At 44.2% G+C, this 21,151-nt stretch overlaps 1 protein-coding gene across 1 annotated transcript in view; it reads right to left on the bottom strand.

Moving 5' to 3' along the window:
• The window catches only part of LOC121008250 (cytochrome P450 2W1-like), a 42,225-nt gene extending 21,279 nt beyond the window's left edge, over positions 1-20,946 (bottom strand). Inside the window, exons 1-6 of the mRNA XM_040440683.1 lie at positions 20,722-20,946; positions 17,612-17,774; positions 8,490-8,639; positions 8,004-8,161; positions 7,489-7,662; positions 3,691-3,838 (exon numbers count right to left, since the gene is read on the bottom strand). Coding sequence (XP_040296617.1) covers positions 3,691-3,838; positions 7,489-7,662; positions 8,004-8,161; positions 8,490-8,639; positions 17,612-17,774; positions 20,722-20,901 — 973 coding nt within the window. The 5' untranslated portion in view covers positions 20,902-20,946. The remainder of the gene's footprint in view (positions 1-3,690; positions 3,839-7,488; positions 7,663-8,003; positions 8,162-8,489; positions 8,640-17,611; positions 17,775-20,721) is intronic.
• Between the last annotated feature and the right edge of the window lie 205 nt (positions 20,947-21,151).

Raw genomic sequence — 21,151 nt, 5'->3', positions numbered from 1 at the left:
GTGAACAGGAAAACGCTGAATGGCTGTGGATAAAGAGAGAGGAAACGTCTGAATCCATATCCCCTAGTACACAGAAGGGAGGGGAGGAGAAGAGATAAGAGAAGAAGGGGAAAATAGAGGAAGGGAAATATCAGGTAATAAAGATGCCAGTTCAGAATCTATACGTAATGAACATAATCGTCTTAAATGTAAGTTGCACAAAGATTAAATAAAGCATACCAAACCTTGACATTTTATCACCTCCATTTTGTTGTTATGAGTCAAAGCCACATGACGTGCGATTGGGGTGTCGAATGTCATTAAGATGCTCACCAATCCGTCTCTGGAATTCCCGGATGGTCTTCCCAACATATTGTTTCCCGCACGTACATGTGGCTATATAAATGACTCCTCTCGTCTTGCAATTGATGAACCATCTAATTGCATATGTTTTTCCAGTGACTGTACTGGTAAAATTACTTCCCACTTTAATCGCACTACAAGCCACACAGTTGCCACATCGAAAATTGCTGGTTGGTTTAAAACTCAGCCATGTAGTTGTAGAAGGGGATTGCTGGAGGCTGTGGACCAATCTATCCCTAAGGCTACGTCCACGATGGTACGTGATCACCGGTCAGTTCTCAATAAGGTGCCTCACATCGGGGTCTGATTTTAAGATACCCCAATATCTTGCGAGGAACTCACGCACCGTTTTGTGGACCACGTCAAAGGTTGCGATGATACGACTTGCTGCGTCTTGCGACGTATCCATCTTAGGTTCAAGTAGAGTATCCCAATTTATTGCTAGAGAGTGTTGATAAGCTCTGGCTAGAACATTGGAGATAGCCTCTATTTTTGAACCTAGATTTTAGATCTCTGGCTGCCACCCGATAATCCGATATCTTGGAGCAATTGCGACGCAGTCTTAAATATTGCCCCTTAGGAATACCTTGTCTCATGGGCATGGGATGCCAACTGTCCCACTGTAACAGACTGTTAGTCGCAGTCTTTTTACGGAATAATCGGGTACCCAGACCACCATCTTGATCTCTATAAATAGTCAGATCAAGAAATGTGATCTGATTGGTATGGATTTCAGACGTGAAGTATAGTCCAAGATCATTTTTGTTAAGCTCCTTCACAAAATCATTTAAATCCACAGTATTCCCAGACCAGAGTATCAACACATCATTGATGTATTGCAGCCATAAATTGATGTAGCCTGACCATCTACAGTTGCAAGAAAAAGTATGTGAACCCTTTGGAATTATAAAGATTTCTGCACAAATCGGTCATAAAATGTGATCTGATCTTCATCTAAGTCACAACAATAGACAATCACAGTCTGCTTAAACTAATAACACACAAAGAATTAAATGTTACCATGTTTTTATTGAACACACCATGTAAACGTTCACAGTGCAGGTGGAAAAAGTATGTGAGCCCTTGGATTTAATAACTGGTTGAACCTCCTTTGGCAGCAATGACTTCAACCAAACGTTTCCTGTAGTTGCAGATCAGACGTGCACAACGGTCAGGAGTAATTCTTGACCATTCCTATTTACAGAACTGTTTCAGTTCAGCAATATTCTTGGGATGTCTGGTGTGAATCGCTTTCTTGAGGTCATACCACAGCATCTCAATCGGGTTGAGGTCAGGACTCTGACTGGGCCACTCCAGAAGGCGTATTTTCTTCTGTTTAAGCCATTCTGTTGTTGATTTACTTCTATGCTTTGGGTCGTTGTCCTGTTGCAACACCCATCTTCTGTTAAGCTTCAGTTGGTGGACAGATGGCCTTAAGTTCTCCTGCAAAATGTCTTGATAAACTTGGGAATTCATTTTTCCTTCGATGATAGCAATCCGTCCAGGCCCTGATGCAGCAAAGCAGCCCCAAACCATGATGCCCCCACCACCATACTTCACAGTTGGGATGAGGTTTTGATGTTGGTGTGCTGTGCCTCTTTTTTGCCTCACCCTGATTGGCTGGTAATTTTCCCGCCCATCGTTCGCACGGTCACTGCCCCTTCACGTGTATTCGCTGCTGCACGAACAACACTCGTTTCTATTGGACGGTTGTGAGTCTCCTCTTGTGTCCTGCTCGCTGATTGGCTTGTGAGTGTGGTGGACGGAAGTGTCGCCTGTGTGTTGTCCTAGCTGGCGTGCGCATAGATCCTTCGAAGGGAACTGGCCATGTTATGTGCTGGGTGAGTGTTTGCTGTGTGACAACTTTGCAAATAAAGTTACATGTTATTGTGAAGGGAAGTGCTTGTAGTGGCCTACACGGTGTATATTGACGCTGACCAGTCCAGTCAAACCTTTATCTTAAAAATGGAACTCCCTTTTAAACTCCTCTTGCCAGACTGCATCAAATTGATAGATGTCTGCTTGCTGTCGGTGAATGCAGATGCTCATGCTTACATCCAAAACCTGCAATCCAGTGGTAAACGCCATGCTTTAGCTACACTGATACATTGTAACGGAACCTCAGCTGTAATAAGTGGAAGGTTAAGATATTTTTCATTGTCCCAGTGGCTGACTGCAAGCAGTGGCTAAAAGGTTGGAGAGGAGAACATAGCATCCAGATCTAAATTATGTGCTTTAGGGCTCATGCGCATGACCGTATGTATTTTGCGGTCCGCAAGAAAACGGATCCACAAAAAATACAGCCGACATCCATGTGCATTCTGTATTTTCCCAAACGGAACAGCTGGCCTCTAATTGAACAGTACTATCCTTGTCTGTAATGCGGACAATAATAGGACATGTTCTATTTTTTGGCGGAACGGAAATACGGACATACGGAAACGGAACACACATGGAGAAAATACGTTCATGTGCATGAGCCCTTACTCTGTCAAGGAAAGTTTTTGTTTGGATGAGATTCTCGAAAAAGCAGACAAGCAGCGGAGGCCTGGAAGCGAATGAGCCAGGACCCAGCACCTATGGAATACCAACGCAAATCTGGCTAGTCTGACAGGTCATGAAAATGAGTGCACAACCCCTTTAACTGCGTGGGCTGTAGCTTAGAAAACCCCATGCTCCTTAGCATCCCAGCTATATTATATGTATTTTAAATTTGGCGACTAAAAATTTCATTTGGCTCCTAAATTTTTCAGGTTAGGAGCCAATGGCTCCTTGATATCTTTTTTTAGTAAGGAGCACTGCCCAGACAAAACGAGCCAGTATAACTAATGTAAGGTATTTGGGAATATATATATAATGAAGTAATATTTAAGTATTTTCATTTTCTTAGTTCCCGGAGAACCCCTTTAAAACAAAAATCACCAACAATTCAAAAAAAATATATATATATGCTATGGACACCTTCAGGGCATTTTTCTGATTGCATTTTGGGCTAAAAATTTTTTTTTCAATTGTTCTTTATTAAAATGTTCAGCCATTAGAGATACAAGGGTTAAAAAAAAGTATCACTTTACAGTCCAGTCAGCTGTTGGCTCACTTGAAGCCTTATCTCAGATCCTCTGACCCAACAAACACTCATTTAAGCCATAGAGGTCAGGATTTTTTAACCTTTGTATATCAAAAACGGCTGAACGTTTTTAATAAACACCAATTGAAAAATAGATTTTAAGCCTGAAATTAGTAAAATGCATCATAAGAAACTTGCCCCCAAGGTGTCTATAGCCTTTAACATAAAAATATAATGTAAACAATAGTTCATTTTCTGATGACACATTTGCTTTAACTCACTCTGTATATGAGGATTTTTCATCATGAGCAGAATACACCACTGTAATGTAGTGGACGTGGTCTCTGTCCCACCAAGCATGATATCAAATGCAGAAGCCAACAAGTTCTTTTCTGTAAAGATTTTCCCTTTCCCATCTGTTTCTTTTTCCTAAAAGACAAAAAATAGTAGTAACAAACATATAATAGTAGACACAAATCTACATGGCATCTAGAGACCATTACACCGGCAATTAGTGACCACCAATGCACCTTTTTAAAGAGGCTTCTTAGGGGCCTTAGGCTGGGTCACTGTCTTTTTAAAGGGGTTGCCTGGGCTTTTAATATCCTCAGGTCATCAATATCAGATCGGAGGGGGTTCAACACCTGGCACCCCCACCGATCAGCTGTATGAGGAGACGGCACACGCAGCATGCACATGCCGTCTCCCTTCTCTCTTAGGCCTCTTTCAGACGGGCGTTGCGGGAAAAGGTGCGGGTGCGTTACGGGAACACCCACGATTTTTCCGCGCGAGTGCAAAAGATTGTAATGCGTTTTGCACTCGCGTGAGAAAAATCGCGCATGTTTGGTACCTAAACCCGAACTTCTTCACAGAAGTTCGGGCTTGGGATCGGTGTTCTGTAGATTGTGTTATTTTCCCTTATAACATGGTTATAAAGGAAAATAATAGCATTCTCTAATACAGAATGCATAGTAAAATAGCGCTGGAGGCGTTAAAAAAATAATAATAATAATTTAACTCACCTTAAGCCACTTGCTCGCGAAGCCCGTCATCTCCTTCTGTCTCCTTTGCTGAACAGGACCTGTGGTGAGCATTCATTACAGGGAAATGACCTGTGGTGACATCACTCCGGTCATCACATGATCCATCACATGATCCATCACCATGGTAAAAGATCATGTGATGGATCATGTGATGACCGGAGTGACGTCACCACAGGTCATTTTCCTGTAATGAATGCTCACCACAGGTCCTGTTCAGCAAAGGAGATAGAAGAGATGCCGGGCTTCGCGATCAAGTGGCTTAAGGTGAGTTACATTTTTTTATTTATTTTTTTAACCCCTCCAGCGATGTTTTACTATGCATTCTGTATTCAGAATGCTATTATTTTCCCTTATAACCATGTTATAAGGGAAAATAATAATGATCGGGTCTCCATCCCGATCGTCTCCTAGCAACCGTGCATGAAAATCGCACTTGCTTGCGGATGCTTGCGATTTTCACGCAACCCCATTCATTTCTATGGGGTTTGCATTACGTGAAAAACGCAGAATATAGAGCATGCTGCGATTTTCACGCAATGCACAAGTGATGCGTGAAAATCACCGCTCATGTGAACAGCCCCATAGAAGTGAATGGGTCGGTATTCAGTGCGGGTGCAATGCGTTCAACTCACGCATCGCATCCGCGCGGAAAAATTGCGCGGATAAAAAAGCGCGGATAAAAATACAACTTGGCCCTCAGATGCTATGTGGACAGAAAAATGAAAAAGTTATGGGTAGTGTTGAGTGAACCCGAACCCAAACTTTGCCGGGTATTTAATAAAGCTTTTGAAAGGCTGCAGGGCAGCCAATCAACAAGCTTTTAAGCTGTAGGCACTTAGAAGCCATCACAGCCATGCCTAGTTATGGTATGGATGTGATTGGCCGGTGCATCATGTGACCCAGCCTCTATACAAGCTGGATCACGTGTAGCACCGCCCATCAGCTCTGAGTAGTGCAGGGACAGAAAGCAGGCAGCTGAAATGAGGGAAAGTGGTAAGAATTGGGCTATTTGTTTTGTGGGTGACCTATAATGATTTTTTGTGGGTGCAATACACCAGCTTTGCACCCCTGACACAGAAATATAATAATAAATCTGGCTGTTAATTCTGTGGGTGACCTATAGCGATTTTTTGTGGGTGCACAGAAGGAAGAGGGATCATTTCCACAGTTATCAGGCCAGTCATTCACAAGTGGTTCGGAGGGTGGGTTCCTGCACCAACAGAGGACAGGTACACAACTGTCCAGCCAGGGCACAGTTCTGCAGGATGAGGAGGATGATGAGGAGGAGGAACCCTGCACAGCAGGGTGGCACCCAAAGCAGCTCATGGGCATCAATGGAGCGTGGCTGGGGGGGATACAGAGGACACAGACCATACACCTCCCACAGAAGACAGCTTGTCGTTGCCTCTGGGCAGCCTGGCACACATGAGAGACTAAATGCTGCAGTACCTGCGCAACGACCACCAAGTTGCCCACATTTTAACCAGTGCTGATTACTGGGTGGCCACCCTGCTGGATCCCCGCTACAAGGACAACGTGCTGTCCTTAATTCCATCAATGGAGCGTGATCGGAAGATGTGCGAGTACAATCGCACAATGGTAAACGTGCTGCTGATGGCATTCACACCTGACAGCGGGGGCTCAGTGGAAGCACAAGGCGAAGGCAGAGGAGGAGGAGGAGGAGGAAGAAGTCACCAACGCAGCTGGGGCACCGCCAGCCCCTCAGAAGGGAGGGTTAGCATGGCCGAAATGTGGAAAAGCTTTGTCAGCACGCCACAACAACCAGCACCACCAGCTGATATGGAACGTCTTAGCAGGAGGCAGCATTTCAACAACATAGTGGAACAGTATGTGTGCACATGCCTACAAGTACTGACTGATGGGTCTGCCCCCTTCAACTTCTGGGTCTCCAAATAGGGCACATGGCCTGAGCTTGCCCTTTATGCCTTGGAGGTGCTAGCCTGCCCTGCAGCCAGTGTATTGTCCGAACGTGTGTTTAGCACGGCAGGAGGGGTAATCACAGACAAGTGCAGCCACCTGTCCACAGCCAACGTGGCAAGCTTATAGGACTTGTCCGTACCTTGTGCTGAATAGACATGTATACCCGCCGCACCAGCCATTGTTAGACTCCAGCGCACTTTCTCTTTGCATTCTCTTTTCCATTTCCCAATGTTTTGGGATCTTCCCAAATAAAAAAAATAAAAAATAAATAGAAAAACACTACCTCCTCCTCCTCCACCGCCGCTTCCACCTACACCGACATGTCCACCGCCTCCTCAACCTCCTACTTCACTTTGACCTCTGCCTCCGAGTTCAAGATTATTATTATTATTATTATTTTATTTCTATGTTATTTTAAGTCATTTCCCTATCCACATTTGTTTGCAGGGCAATTGACCGCTCTTATCCCCATTTTGCTTCCTTTTGCGGCCCTCTAGCTTTTACTACGACTATTTTCCAGCCATTTTAGTGCATCAAAGTTCAGGTCCCCATTGACTTCAATTGACCCGAAGTTCGGCCAAACCCGACGAACCCGAACATCCACGGGTCCGCTCATCCCTAGTTATGGATTTTGAAATGCAAAAGAAAAAATGGTTGGTAATTACGGCCGAAAATAGATTAGTCAGGGGTTAACTGAGAATGTTTAATGTGCAGAGATTTCAGTTCTCTCCATAGTGTTGATCACACATAGGATGGTTGGCTGTTGTAGATATCATTTTTGCAAACATATATTTTCCACCTCAACCTTGCAAAAATTGCAAAGAAAACAAAACAAGAAATCTGACAGAGCAGGTTTTTTTTTTTGCAATGGTCATAAAATTCTTTGCAACTGTTTTTCTATAGGGAAACATTGATGATGCTGCAGACATTGAAGATGTTGCATTAGTAAAACTAAATGTAAGATATTTGTCAAAAATAACAAGATGTGGGCATTACATGGGTAATTTTATCATGAGGGTATTGAATTCTTGTGCCATTTAATGTTTTCTTAAAGCTTTAATTATGTCACTACACAGCTAATTAAACTGTTTTTACCCTTTCATCTTTCTGCATAAAAGCTTCTATGTATGTCCTGAAAGATTCTTCATATTTAGCTTCTTTTGCTTCCTTGAAAAGATCCTTCAAAATTTCATTTAGTTGATTAATCCTGTCCATCACAAGACTGGGTTCTTTAAAGAAATATTTCAGCTTTGGGAAGATATTGTAGTACTGAAAGAGGAAAACATACAATAAATTTAATATATGACATATCACAAAATAACAATGATAGGTGGACCTTGATATTTTATATCTTTTTGTCATGTCAACTACATAGAGACATACCATAAAGCTACTATACCGTTAATATACTGTGTGTATGACTTAGGGTGATCCCAATCGGCCATAATGCCTTGTAATTATCCCAAAATGATGTATACTGAATACTGTATTTGCACTTGTGCATCCCTCTCTTGCCTACCACATGTCATGGCCTTTGATGTGTTCTTGCCTTTATCTGGATATAAATGATTCATTAACTATTATCATTGATACTTTAAAGATACACTTACCTTTGCACCCGGTGTACCGGTGTTGACAACAATATCATCCATGAGGGATATGACCTTCTGAAACGTTGGGTTGTCATAGTCAAACCGTCTCCCAAATAACATCCTAAAAGTTATGTTAGGGGCAGCAAGATATAACACTTTCTTAGGAAAGGGTTTACCTAGAACGTAACATAAAACATAGCATCACTCACTGTCCTGGTCCTAGACTAGAAAAAGTTCAAGTTAAAGCTCAGTCCGACTCAGGACCTATGGTCATGTATGGTCAGTATCTAGCAACGTATTACTCTAATGCCTTCACATATCAGTGTTTCATCAGTGATTTCAATGGAACGATCTGCAACTGTTCTGTGTTTAAAACCACACCTGAGTTTGGCTTAAAGCCACTGACCGAACACTGACTCTGTGAATAAGGCATAAGACTGGTAGTGTTGCATTCCAGTACAAAACTGGCACTAACAAATACAGAAGTTTCTGACATACACTCACCCTTATAAGACAGAATTTCCGCATTCAGAAACTGTAGCTCCTCTATAATTCTGCCTTCAATGGGTTTCTTCCCCATCCCAAGATCTCTTAATATGGAAAGTGTAAATCTTCGGGTTACCTTCCATATCTCATCATTACTGAAGATCACTCCTAGAAGAGAAAACCAAATGATAGTGCGGTATCCTGCTCCTAGAAGTCACGTAAACTGCAAAGTGCAAAAGTATATTGACATCATATCATGTTTGTATTCACTGAGTATTTCTGTAAGCACGTGATAATTATAGGCCATATTTCACAGCAACCACTAGAAGCACAAAGATGTGAAGCTGACACCCTAGCCACCCCTGGACCCAGGTACCAGCCAGAGGGAGGTCTGAAGTAGTGTTGATTGCTAATATTCTAATCGGGAATTTTTATTGCGTATATTGGCTCTTCGAGAATTTGTGAAGATCTAGAATATAGTGCTATATCTTCGTAATATTGAACATTACAATTTTTTTTTTTCATCAGTACCCTCACTGCTTCTTGCTTGTGGGCCAATGAGAAGGCTGCAATATCTTTGTCTGAGCTTAGCAACATCCCTAGCAACCAATAGGAAAGTTGCCTACCCCTTACTATATAAGAACCTCCCCAGCAGCCATTTTCTGCTGTTTTTTGCAGTTCTGAGAGAGAGCATTTTAATTGCTGTGCTCTGTGCTTTGCTGAGTCATCTGGATCCTTATTCAATGACATTAGATAGTTAGTTAGCTCATATATATATTGTGACAGAGTGTCTGGAGAAGTAGTGAACGGGGTCTATGTGTGCCCAAGGTTCCTCACTTCTGTCATTTAAAAAGCAACCAGGGAAAGGTTCAGCAGAGGTCTACGCAGACCTCTCTGCAATCCGGGTTTTGGGCTGTCAGGTAATCACTACTCAGGTGTGCTAGCCTGATATAAGGCTGGGAATAGAGACACGTCTCTCTCTCTCTCTGCCTGGGGACAGAACTGCTTGGAGCCCCTGTGAGTATAGCAGGTGGTACAAACAATAGGGTTATGCTTGGTGTCCAGGGTTAGGCTGGCACCAGGTTAGTCAGGAGTTCCTCATTGTATAGTTAGAGCCGGACAGGCATAGAATTTTGCTTGTTTATGTTTATTTTATGTACCACCCGCTGGCAATAAATCTGGACAGTTGATGGAAAACTGAGGTTGCCTGGAATCTGTGCTCAAGAGAGCGTGCTCATCGACCACCCCGCTAACTAACTCTTACAAGTGGTGGAGGATGTGGGCAAAAAAAATTCTGGCATCAAAAAAAAAAAAAAAAACCTGAACATTTAAAGGGCCAGAGTTTTTTTGGTTTTGTTTTGTTTTGTTTTTGTGCAGTGCACCAAAGACTGTTTTCTGCCTCTTGGAAAATGGAGGATGTAGTTAAAGCTATGTTGCAAGCTGTTGCATCTCAACAGGAGGCTACCCGAGTGCAGCAGGAGGCTACCAGAGTACAGCAAAAGGCGCTTGAGGACACCAGCCGCAGGCTGACGGCCCAACTGGAGGCTGCACAAGAGGCGCAAAGAAAAGATCGGGAGACCTTAACACCTGTGGTGCAGCAACTAACCAGTGTCGCGGAATGGGTCCCAGGTATGGCAGATGCCACTTATTCCTCTATAAGGGCTAGTCACTTTTTGCAAAAGATGACAACCGCCGATGACGTCGAAGCCTACCTGACCACCTTCGAAAGGACTGCCGAGCGAGAGGGTTGGCCAAAGGTACAGTGGGCAGGACTGTTGGCCCCCTTCCTTTCGGGGGAACCCCAAAAGGCATGTTTTGACCTGGAGAATCGTGATGCTACTGGGACTACAGCATGAATAAACCTCCACGTTCCCAAATGCACAACCTCATTCACATGACCAAGAAATGGTTGCAGCCGGAGATCCTAACAGGCCCCCAGATGGTGGAGCGGGTTGTGATGGACCAGTACTTAAGGGCCCTCCCTGTTAGCTTGCCCAAGTGGGTAAGCCATGGTGACCCCAAGAATGCTGACCAGATGGTGGAGATGGTGGAGAGGTACACAGCCGCGAAAGAGCTACTGAGTCTGCCGCAGCGCTCCCCAGCCCCGCAACGGAGAACTCCAGGATTACCTAGTAAGACTGTTCTAAGGGAAAAGGGGGCTGGCAGAGGTGATATATGTGTGGGTGCAAGTGGAGAGACTGGAGGCCCAGGCTCTAGACTCTGGCAAGCAGTGCCAGGGAGGTCAGTGGCCTATAAGAGACCAAATAGAGACTTAATAAAATGTTTCAGATGTCAAATGCCAGGTCATGTGGTTGCCAATTGCCCAATGTCTGATGAACCAATGCAGTGTGATGCCCCCTCTATATTATGTACATGCAATAAAGACCTTTGAAGAGAAGCACCCGTGTTATTGGCTGCCTTCCTCCGTTAAAACTCTAGAAGCGATCCAGGCTGGGGGGGTACTCGGTTTACAGGTGTTTTATGCTTATCCTGGTAAACCGCCCCCCTCGTGAAGTGAGTAATTTACCTACGATACCACATTAATATATGTATTGGTATCCTTTTAAACAATTATTGTTTTTACCTATTTGATTCGCCTAAACTGTACCACACTACACTGTGTACGACACTGCAGAATACGGCCTCTCAGGCACTCGAGACGGTATGCAGTGATCCCCACCTATGTGTACAATTTTTATCCTTTTTTATCCTATCAGCAGAATTTATATATGTACACAATCATTTGATCTTTTATGCAGATTTTTAACATATGTGTGTGTATATATATAGACTTTTATCCTACACATTAATATCTCTACACACATCCCTTCACTCCCCTGTTTTCAATTATAGCGCTGATGCAAAAACCTACTACACACTCAACTAGCTAAAACCACCATTATCATTCAACCACTACTGGCGCCCTAAAGGGTTTTATTCAGAAATAGGCGAGACCTGGAGGGTCCTCCACCCACCAGTCCCCCTATTTTGGCATACTACCATATTCTAAACAGGCAGACACTTGTCGACCTGACTAAACCCGGAGCAGCCTCTAGTACCTAGCACCCAACCCTCTTTTCCACCCCACTCCTATAAACCCGAGGCGCCTCAAGTCCTTCAGATCTAGTGGAATCCCCTCTAATAGATCTGTCTGACCCTCACACTTTCTTTCTCTCTTATACCCTCTATAAACCGCCATTTATCACTGTATGCTCAGCTTGCGTGTGTGGCATTTCCAAATACTGGGGGGGAGAAACAAATGTGTGTTATTACTGTGGAAGGTAAAGATGTAAGTGCATTGTTAGACTCAGGCAGTCTGGTCACCCCCAGTAAAAACGGATTTGGTAAATCCCAGGAAATGGCAAGCTGAGACCATTGCGGTAACCTGCATACATGGAGACACCCGTAATTATCACACTGCTATGGTAGATGTAAATACCCAGTTCGGGGAAGAAAAATTTAGGGTTGGTTTATTGCCCAGGTTAATGCATGGGGTCATCATGGGGAGGGATTTCCCACATTTCTGGCATCTATGGGAACTTAAACTTTCACATGCTCATCAGGACTGGAATGACCTACCACCGGGTATCGAAGGGGGTGGAGTTTTAAGAAGGATTTCTGTTGATGAATCATTTCCCTTGTCTGTCCCGGTGGGGGAGCCGGAGGTCTCTGACCATAGTGATGGGGTAGAAGAGTGTCAGAGCAGTCCTGAGAGAGAAGAACCCCTTGATGACAATTTGCCAGGCCTTGCAGTAAGAAAAGAGCAGTTTGGCGCTGAGCAATTAAAAGATCCCACCCTTACTAGAGCCAGGGAAAATGTTAAGTCTATCGATGGTAAACTGGTGGAACCCGACAGCATACTCTGCTTTCCGCATATGGCTGTGAAACATGACTTATTGTACCAGGTGGTAAAAAGGGGAGAGGATCTGGTGGAACAACTATTGGTTCCTAAAGTATACCGACGAACAGTACTAGATATTGCTCATGGTCACCTTATGGGGGGGGCATTTGGGAGCTGAAAAGACTACAGACAGAGTCCTTCAAAGGTTCTTTTGGCCTGGGGTCCATAAAGATGTTAAAGATTATTGTGACTCCTGCCCAGAGTGCCAAATTTCGGCTCCTAGGACACACTATTGTAGTGCCCTGGTACCTCTACCAATCATTGAGATACCTTTTGAGAGAATAGCCATGGACCTGGTGGGGCCTATTGGAAGACCTGCGCGAGGCCACCAACATATTCTCGTAATCATGGACTACTCGATACCCAGAAGCTATACCCTTACGCAATACGTCATCCAAGGCCATAGCTAAAGAGTTGGTGCAGGTGTTTAGTCGCGTGGGAATACCAAAAGAGATCCTAACCGATCAGGGTACCCCCTTTATGTCACGCATCATGAAGGAGTTATGTAAACTGTTCCAAGTTAAACAGCTGCGTACCTCTGTCTACCATCCACAGACTGATGGACTGGTAGAGAGATTTAATACAACTCTAAAAGCCATGCTTAAGAAAGTAGTGGACAAAGATGGGAAAAACTGGGATTACCTTCTCCCCTATCTCATGTTTGCCATCCGTGAAGTCCCTCAGTCATTTACGGGCTACTCCCCATTTGAGTTGCTTTATGGTCGCCACCCTAGGGGTCTGCTAGACATAGCAAAAGAAACCTGGGAAGAAGAAGCTACCCCCTATAGAAATGTCATTGAACATGTGGAAAAAATGCAAGATCGTATAGCTGCGGTGATGCCTATTGTACGAGAACATATGGCCCAGACCCAGCAGGCACAACAAAGGGTGTATAACCGCAGTGCCCGCGTATGGACATTTGTGCCAGGAGACCGGGTGCTGGTGCTGATCCCTACAGTAGAGAGTCAATTCCTGGCTAAGTGGCAAAGCCCCTTTGAGGTGAAAGAGAGAGTAAATGAGGTAAACTATAAAATCCTTCAACCAGGTAAGAGGAAGCCTGAGCAAGTATATCACGTCAATCTTATAAAACCGTGGAAAGATCGACTATCCCTTGCTGCCAACACCTCCTACCCGCTGGAGCAGCCGTGCTCTGGGAAGCCCCTGTTGCCAGAGGTAACCGTACCGGACTCCCTGGCCAAGACACAAAAAGTAGAAGTGCAGGGGTTCCTCTTTAAGAATAGGGATTTCTTCTCGGAGATCCCAGGTCGCACCTCTGTCATAAAACATGACATTATTACATACCCAGGAAAAAGAGTTAAGCTACGACCCTATAGAATACCCGAGGCCAGGAGAGGGATTATCTCTGAAGAAGTGAGAAAAATGTTGGAACTTGGGGTAATTGAAGAGTCCCATAGCCAGTGGTCCAGCCCCATAGTTCTGATCCCCAAACCAGATGGCAGCTGGAGGTTTTGCAATGACTTCCGGAAGTTGAACGCCATATCTAAGTTTGATGCTTACCCAATGCCAAGTGTTGATGAGCTCATTGACAAGCTCGGAAATCTTGACCTAACCAAGGGATACTGGCAAATTCCCCCTACAAATGAGGCCAAAGAGAAAACTGCCTTTGCCACTTCGGATGGGTTGTTCCATTATACTGTCTTGCCATTTGGTTTTCATGGAGCCACTGCAACCTTCCAGATGGTGATGGATAAGATATTAAGGCCCCACATCATCATCCAAAGTCCAGACTGGGAATCCCATCTACATAGGGTGCAGGCAGTTATCAATTCACTATGGGAGGCAGGCTTCACAGCCAATCCAAAAAAATGTGCCATTGGTCTTCAAGATGCTAAGTATCTAGGTTACATCATAGGCCGAGGCCTAGTAAAGCCCCAGTTAAACAAAATTGAAGCCATACAAAGATGGCTTCAACCGGTAAACAAGAAACAAGTCCGTGCCTTCTTGGGGATTACAGGCTATTACCGGCGATTTATACCTAATTTTGCGTCCCTTGCAGCCCCGTTAACCGACCTAACAAAAGGAAAAGACTCTGTCATGGTCAAGTGGTCACCAGAGGCTGAAAAATAATTTCAGACTCTAAAAACCCTCCTGTGCGCCCAGCCGGTCCTGATAACTCCAGACTTTAAGAAAGGGTTTGTCCTACAGACTGATGTGTCTGAGGTGGGACTGGGGGCAGTACTGTCACAGGTACGGGATGGGGAAGAACACCCTGTACTATATCTGAGCAGGAAACTTAAGGACCATGAGCAAAAGTATGCAATTGTAGAAAAAAGTGCCTCGCTATTAAATGGGCCCTGGAAGCACTCCGCTACTATTTGCTGGGCCGTCACTTTGAATTGGTCACGGATTATGCTCCCTTAAAATGGATGTGTGAGAATAAGGAAAAAATAGGAGGGTAACAAGATGGTTCTTAGCCCTACAAGAGTACCGATTTACGGTAAAGCACAGGCCAGGGACCCAAATGGGAAATGCAGATGCCTTGTCGCGGGTACATTGTCTGACGTCCAGATGTGTTCCAGCCCCGGGTCTGAAACAGGGGGATAGGATATGTGACAGAGTGTCTGGAGAAGTAGTGAACGGGGTCTATGTGTGCCCAAGATTCCTCACTTCTGTCATTTAAAAAGCAACCAGGGAAAGGTTTAGCAGAGGTCTACGCAGACCTCTCAGCAATCCTGTTTTTGGGCTGTCAGGTAATCACTACTCAGGTGTGCTAGCCTGATATAAGGCTGGGAATAGAGACACGTCTCTCTCTCTCTCTCTCTCTCTGCCTGGGGACAGAACTGTTCGGAGTCCCTGTGAGTATAGCAGGTGGTACAAACAATAGGGTTATGCTTGGTGTCCAGTGTTAGGCTGGCACCAGGTTAGTCAGGAGTTCCTCATTGTATAGTTAGAGCCAGACAGGCATAGAATTTTGTTTGTTTATGTTTATTTTATGTACCACCCGCTGGCAATAAATCTGGACAGTTGATGAAAAACTGAGATTGCCTGGAATCTGTGCTCATGAGAGCGTGCTCATCGACCACCCCGCTACCTAACTCTTACAATATAATACAGATAGTTAGTGGGAGATAGTGTAGGTTAGATAGTGATATAGTGTAGCTGATAGGTTAAGGTGCAGGGTGTTAGGTAGTGTGATAGGAATTACTGTATGTGCATTTTCTCCAGTCTCAGGAAACTTCTAGCAGCTTGAAAAATTTAGCAAAAGTGAGCCACGCCTGTATTGCACACGCAATACGCGCATATTACATTGCTGATTTTCGCAGTCAAGAAAATAATGACTGGAGATCACGAATTCCGCAGGCCAGTTGTAACAGAGAAGTGTAGTGAAAGTCTGGTAGAGGTAACTTGTCTAAAAAGACTTATGGACTCTATGGCCTCCATGTTCAGGAGAAGCTTCCGGTGTTCGAACACACCAAATACAGTTTGTCCCACTTGTATGTAATTCCACATCTGAAGATAGATCCTGTGGAAGTGTCCTGTGAGTACAGAAACCTGTTCAAAGAATGGAGCAGAGGAGTCTGCCTGCCGTAAGGGCGATCCACCCTGTTGGTTGCTAGAAGTAAATGATCCATCTTGTGCCTGGATGCTTGTGTGTACAAGTCAGTTAGTAAAGTGCAGGATAAGGAACATTGCCTAAAACATCTAGAGAGACCGTGGTTTGACCTATGGTTAGCTGTGCAGCTGTGAGACCTGTACCATCTGAAGAGATTGCATTTCTGTGAAACATTAGCCGGTCCATAACAAGTAAGACCTGTCTTCAACTGTCTGCATCTGAGGCTTCAGTAAAGAGTTGTTTGCTGTTAACCTGGACTCATTCAGGAGATTTATCATTCCCTGTGCACCAGAAAAATGGTGTTAAAAAGCCACAGGTGAGAATTGTCGCATCTACCCTCGCCACTTTTCTAGAAAAGGGGCATGGCAGGGTTGCGGAAGAGGGCCTGGCCAGCTGCTGGGTGAAGCTGCATAAATGAAGCCAGAAATCTACAGCAGCTCTGAGCTATTTTCAGTTTAGGCACCTGGACTGCAGGATGATGTACCTAATTTATGATGAGACCTGCTCCTCGTCATAAATTAGGCTTACCCTCCGACAGTGTTTATGGGACTAGCGGATGAGATGACACAGTTTGTGTATTATATATACAGACATAGAAAGTGCCAGTCTTGATAAATCTCCCCCATTATTTCCATCCTACATTTGCACCTCAAGGTGTTGGCGTCACGACACCTGGACCCTGCTTTGCATCTTAAAATATCAACATGAAGGGCATCTCAACTGCAGGAGAACCCCAGAACCGGAGCGTGCCCTAATGGGAAGAAAAGGTGCACTATTCCCGTTACTGCATGCCGGCACAGGGAGCTTCAACTACTACACCCAGCCGGCCACCTACACTCACGCATGCCCCTGCAGCCTGTATGATGCAGTAGCCTATATTTCCTGCTTTACAGCCTGCATGCCTTTGGCTTCCTCATACAGCAATCAGTCCTTAATATTAGCCATAGTCCCTTCATTGCAACTGATATTAAATGCTACTCAGCCATAGTCCCTTCCAGCAGTGACACTGAACCTCTGAGGCCTAACACTACATGTATCTCTTACACTCTGAAGTTGCTCCCTCCTTCCCTCTAACTCTTGTTAGACGTATATAGGGGAACTGTAACTGTTTTGTAAGGGAATTCAGAGTGAGTGTACAGTTCAGAAGGTGGAAGGGGAGGGGGAGAAGTCTGATAAATGGATAAAGATGGATTTATCTCTAATAAGATATATTACATAGTTTCTTATCTTCACCATTCATTTATTCAAAGTTGTACATAATCGGAAATATACTTTAATGAGTTCTTAATATCCAGTGCTGTAAACAGGTGCTGTCCTGTAGCAAAATAAATGGGGCCCTACTGCTGGTTCATGCCGTCAGACCCCATCAACCTGGCACAGGATCTGGTACTTGTTGCCCCCACCACCAACAACATGTCATGGCACCTAGGAGGGTTCTCATTGCCCCATGGCATAAACTTGTGCTCATCTCTAATTGACAGATGAATGACCAGTGAGGCCTATGTAAATATTTGATTATTCATGGGACAGGGCTGTAAAGAGCAGCATCATGGCACACTGCCTCCACGGCATTCTTCTCTAATGCTGGAGCTTACATCTATGGGCTTCCTCTGTCTCTTAAAGTAATAATTTCAGGCTTGAATGACTTAATGGGGTTATAATTACCATGATTGTTCTGAAAGTCGTCAGAAATGGGGATCATAGCACGATTGCCAAAATCATGGCTGGCCCCGACCAGAGCATCTTGATTGGCTTCATACCCAACCAGAACCACTGCTTTCGAAGAGCCAAAATGGAAGGTGAAGACTGGACCATATTTTTTTGCCATCTGAAAAACAATATTGAAGGGGTTTGTCAGTTTTTTTTTTTTTTATTTCTTCCCATTCCTCCCTAGCCAGCAGTACTTGTAAAAAAAAATGCATACTTACCTACCCCAAGCCGCTCCATTTTGTCTTTGTGGCTCTCTTCCCTCTACTTCCAATCTCTGTCTGTCAGCTTCCACATGGAGAGGGTCATGTGCACCACTGCAGCGAAACACTGCCAAACACCAGACCCAGAAATGACACACTGATTAGTGACATGTAGAGATGAGAGAAGTTATGAAAAATTTGATTCGGCTACTTTGCCAAATTTCATTAAGAAATTCGCGTCATGACAAATTACTTTGTCATGAAGTGCATTTCTTTGTATGTAGCGGGTGCAATGACTGGGAACGGCGATTGCGCTGCTCCCTGTCATTGAACCCCTTAGATGCTGCGTTCATCGTTGATCCCGGCATCTGAGATTAACATTGAGGACTTTCAGGGGTTAATCTGGTAAAAAAATTTAATAAAAATACTCACCATATCCATTTGATTACGTAGAGGCTGCCGCGGCCATCTTGGTTGAAGACACTGCGCGAAATCTCGCGTGGTGACGTGATGATGTCATCACGCCGGTGTGGTGACATCATAGGTCAGCGCGTGCAAGATTTCTTGTAGTATCTTCAATCAAGGAGGCCGTGACGGCCTCTTCATACACAAATGGATCAGTTGAGTATGTTTTTATTTTTTTTTGCCATTTCAGGGAAAATTGATTCAGTATCACGAAGCGCAAGGAAAATTCGGCTTCGCAGCTAATCAAACATTCTGATCAAATTCCACTTCAGATACTTTGATTCGCTCAACACTAGTAACATGTCATCACTGAGGCTAGCCATTAGCTGCAGTGGGAGCCATAATGGAGCGGTAGGACGAGGTAAGTATGGTACTCAGGGCCAGGGGCCAAGTTACAAAAAAAAATCTCTGAAATGTATTTAATCACAGCAAAATAAAATATGTTGTCTCATCCATGAAGCTGCAGACAGGCATGTTTTCCTCAAAATGAGGACTGTAGGACAAGCAGTCATATTTTCAGGTAAATAGACTCAATAATCTACAATCTCTAGTAAAACCCTTCTGCGAGACTAGGTGATTGAAAAGTACTGTATAATACACTAAGTCAAAGTTTTAGACTTTCCTTCAGGACTCATGCACACGGCCATAGTTTTGGTACACAAAAAACACGGAACAGATGCAAACCCATTCATCTCAATGGGGCCGCAAAAGATGCGGACAGCACACAGTCAAGCAAATTGCAATCTTACCATGAGGTCCTTGAACTCATGTTAATTATGATAAACATATTATGTTGAGTCACCAGTATTTAATGCTGTTGATTTCTTGCACAAGTCATTTTAATTAAGAAAGTCAGTTTGATGACTAGCAAACCATCTTTAAGAGAAAATAGAGCAGGGTTGTAAACCAGTAAGGGTCCATTCACACGTCCGTGTGTGTTTTGCGGATCCGCAAAACACGGACATCGGCGATGTGCGTTCCGCATTTTGCAGACCGCACATCGCCGGCACTTAATAGAAAATGCCTATTCTTGTCCGCAATTGCGGACAAGAATAGGACATGTTCTATTTTTTTCGGGAAGGGAATTGCGCACCCGGAAGTGCGGGTCCGCAATTCCTGATCCGGGCAGCACATCATGCTGCCCCATATAAATAAATGGGTCCGCAATTCCGTTCCGCAAAATGCGGAACGAAATTGCGGACGTGTGAATGGACCCTAAACGTCATAAACAAAGTAAGGCTACTTTCACATCTGCGTTTTCCTTCCCAGTTTTAGGCTGGGTTCACACCTGAGCGTTTTACAGCGCGTTCCTACGCGCTGTAAAACGCTCAACAGGCAAGAACCAATGATTCCCTATGGGCATGGTTCTCACCTGAGCGTTTTACAGCGCGTACGAACGCGCTGTAAAACGCCCTACGCCCCAAGAAGTACAGGAGCTTCTTTGGGGCGTATAGTCACGCGTTCCCGTACATAGACTTCCGGGAACACGCGACAAAGGGCGTTTGCTTGTTTCCGGAGCCGCGTATGTAAACGCCCGATAAAATCGTGCATACAGAGCGCAACAGAGTACGCTCAGGTCTGAACCCAGCGTTAAGATCCGGCAGAGGATCTCAAAATCGGAGGAAAACGCATCAGTTTTGTCCTCATTCGTTGTCAATGGGGACAAAACAGAACAAACCGGAACGGAGTGCAGTTTTTGTTGCGTTCCCATGCCAGACACAAAACCACTGCAAGCAGCATTTTTGTGTGCATCATGGGACACTGAACAAAAACCATGTAAGTCAATGCTGCGGGATCAGTTTTTTTTCCAAACACCAAGAAAAATACAGATCCGACACTAAAACCATCATTAATTTTTTATAGAATTCAACCGGATCCTCTCTGAACGGATGCAGCCGCTTGTATTATTCAAACGGATGGTTTTGCTGTGGTTTTGAGATCTCATGCCGGATCTCAAAACTGGACAGCAAAAACGCCTATGTGAAAGTAGCCTTAATGACATTACCTCTTTAGGGCTTTTCTAATTATTGCAAGGTAAAAATAATGTTTTTTTCCCTTAAGTAGTTGTCCAGGATTTTACTACTGATGGTCTATCCTCAGCATAAGCTAACAATATCTGATCGGTGATGCCTCACCCCTACCGATCAGCTGTTTTGGGGCACCTCCAGCATGGGAAGTCATTGCCGAAGCTACACAGCCCTGTCCATTGGCTAGTGGACGGAGCTGGTTACTGAAGCACCGTTCCCATTCACTTCATTAAAAAATCCTGGAAAACCCTGCTTTATTTCATCCATTTGCACCTGATATTATTGTTTTGCTTATATCTGAAAATATAATGCCATATCAGATCAGAGATGTAGACATACTGAGACATTGGTCATCAAAACTAAAGTACTTTACCTCCATTAAAGTTAAGTCTTGTCTCACTATATCCATTAAATGCATGTTACCAATAATGGGCAATGGGGTCGGTCCCGGTGGAAATTTATAAATCTTTCTTTTTGAATAGCCCATTAGAATCCTTACGATCATCATGACGACTGTGCATAGAAGGAAAAGGGTCACTGATTCTGAAGCCATGGTGGATCTCCGAATGTAGCCGTCAACATTTGGTCTTTAGCAGAGTTACCTTCTATATATACTGTCCTTCCAGAGCTGAACTTCACCCTGTGCAAAAATCATTTTTTTATGTGTTGTTTTCTTCCAATAGTTGAGTTGAAACAAAGAGACTCCATTGGTTGGCAAAAACACAGGTACCTGGTAAATGAATACAATGGGCATATCCAGGGCAATGATCAAATGACACACTACTAAAATGCATTTGTTTAAT

This window comes from Bufo bufo, chromosome 7, assembly GCF_905171765.1.
Source record: "Bufo bufo chromosome 7, aBufBuf1.1, whole genome shotgun sequence".
Taxonomy (NCBI): domain Eukaryota; kingdom Metazoa; phylum Chordata; class Amphibia; order Anura; family Bufonidae; genus Bufo; species Bufo bufo.
The sequence above is the reverse complement of the archived record's forward strand: the minus strand, read 5'-3'. Positions and strand labels throughout refer to the sequence as shown.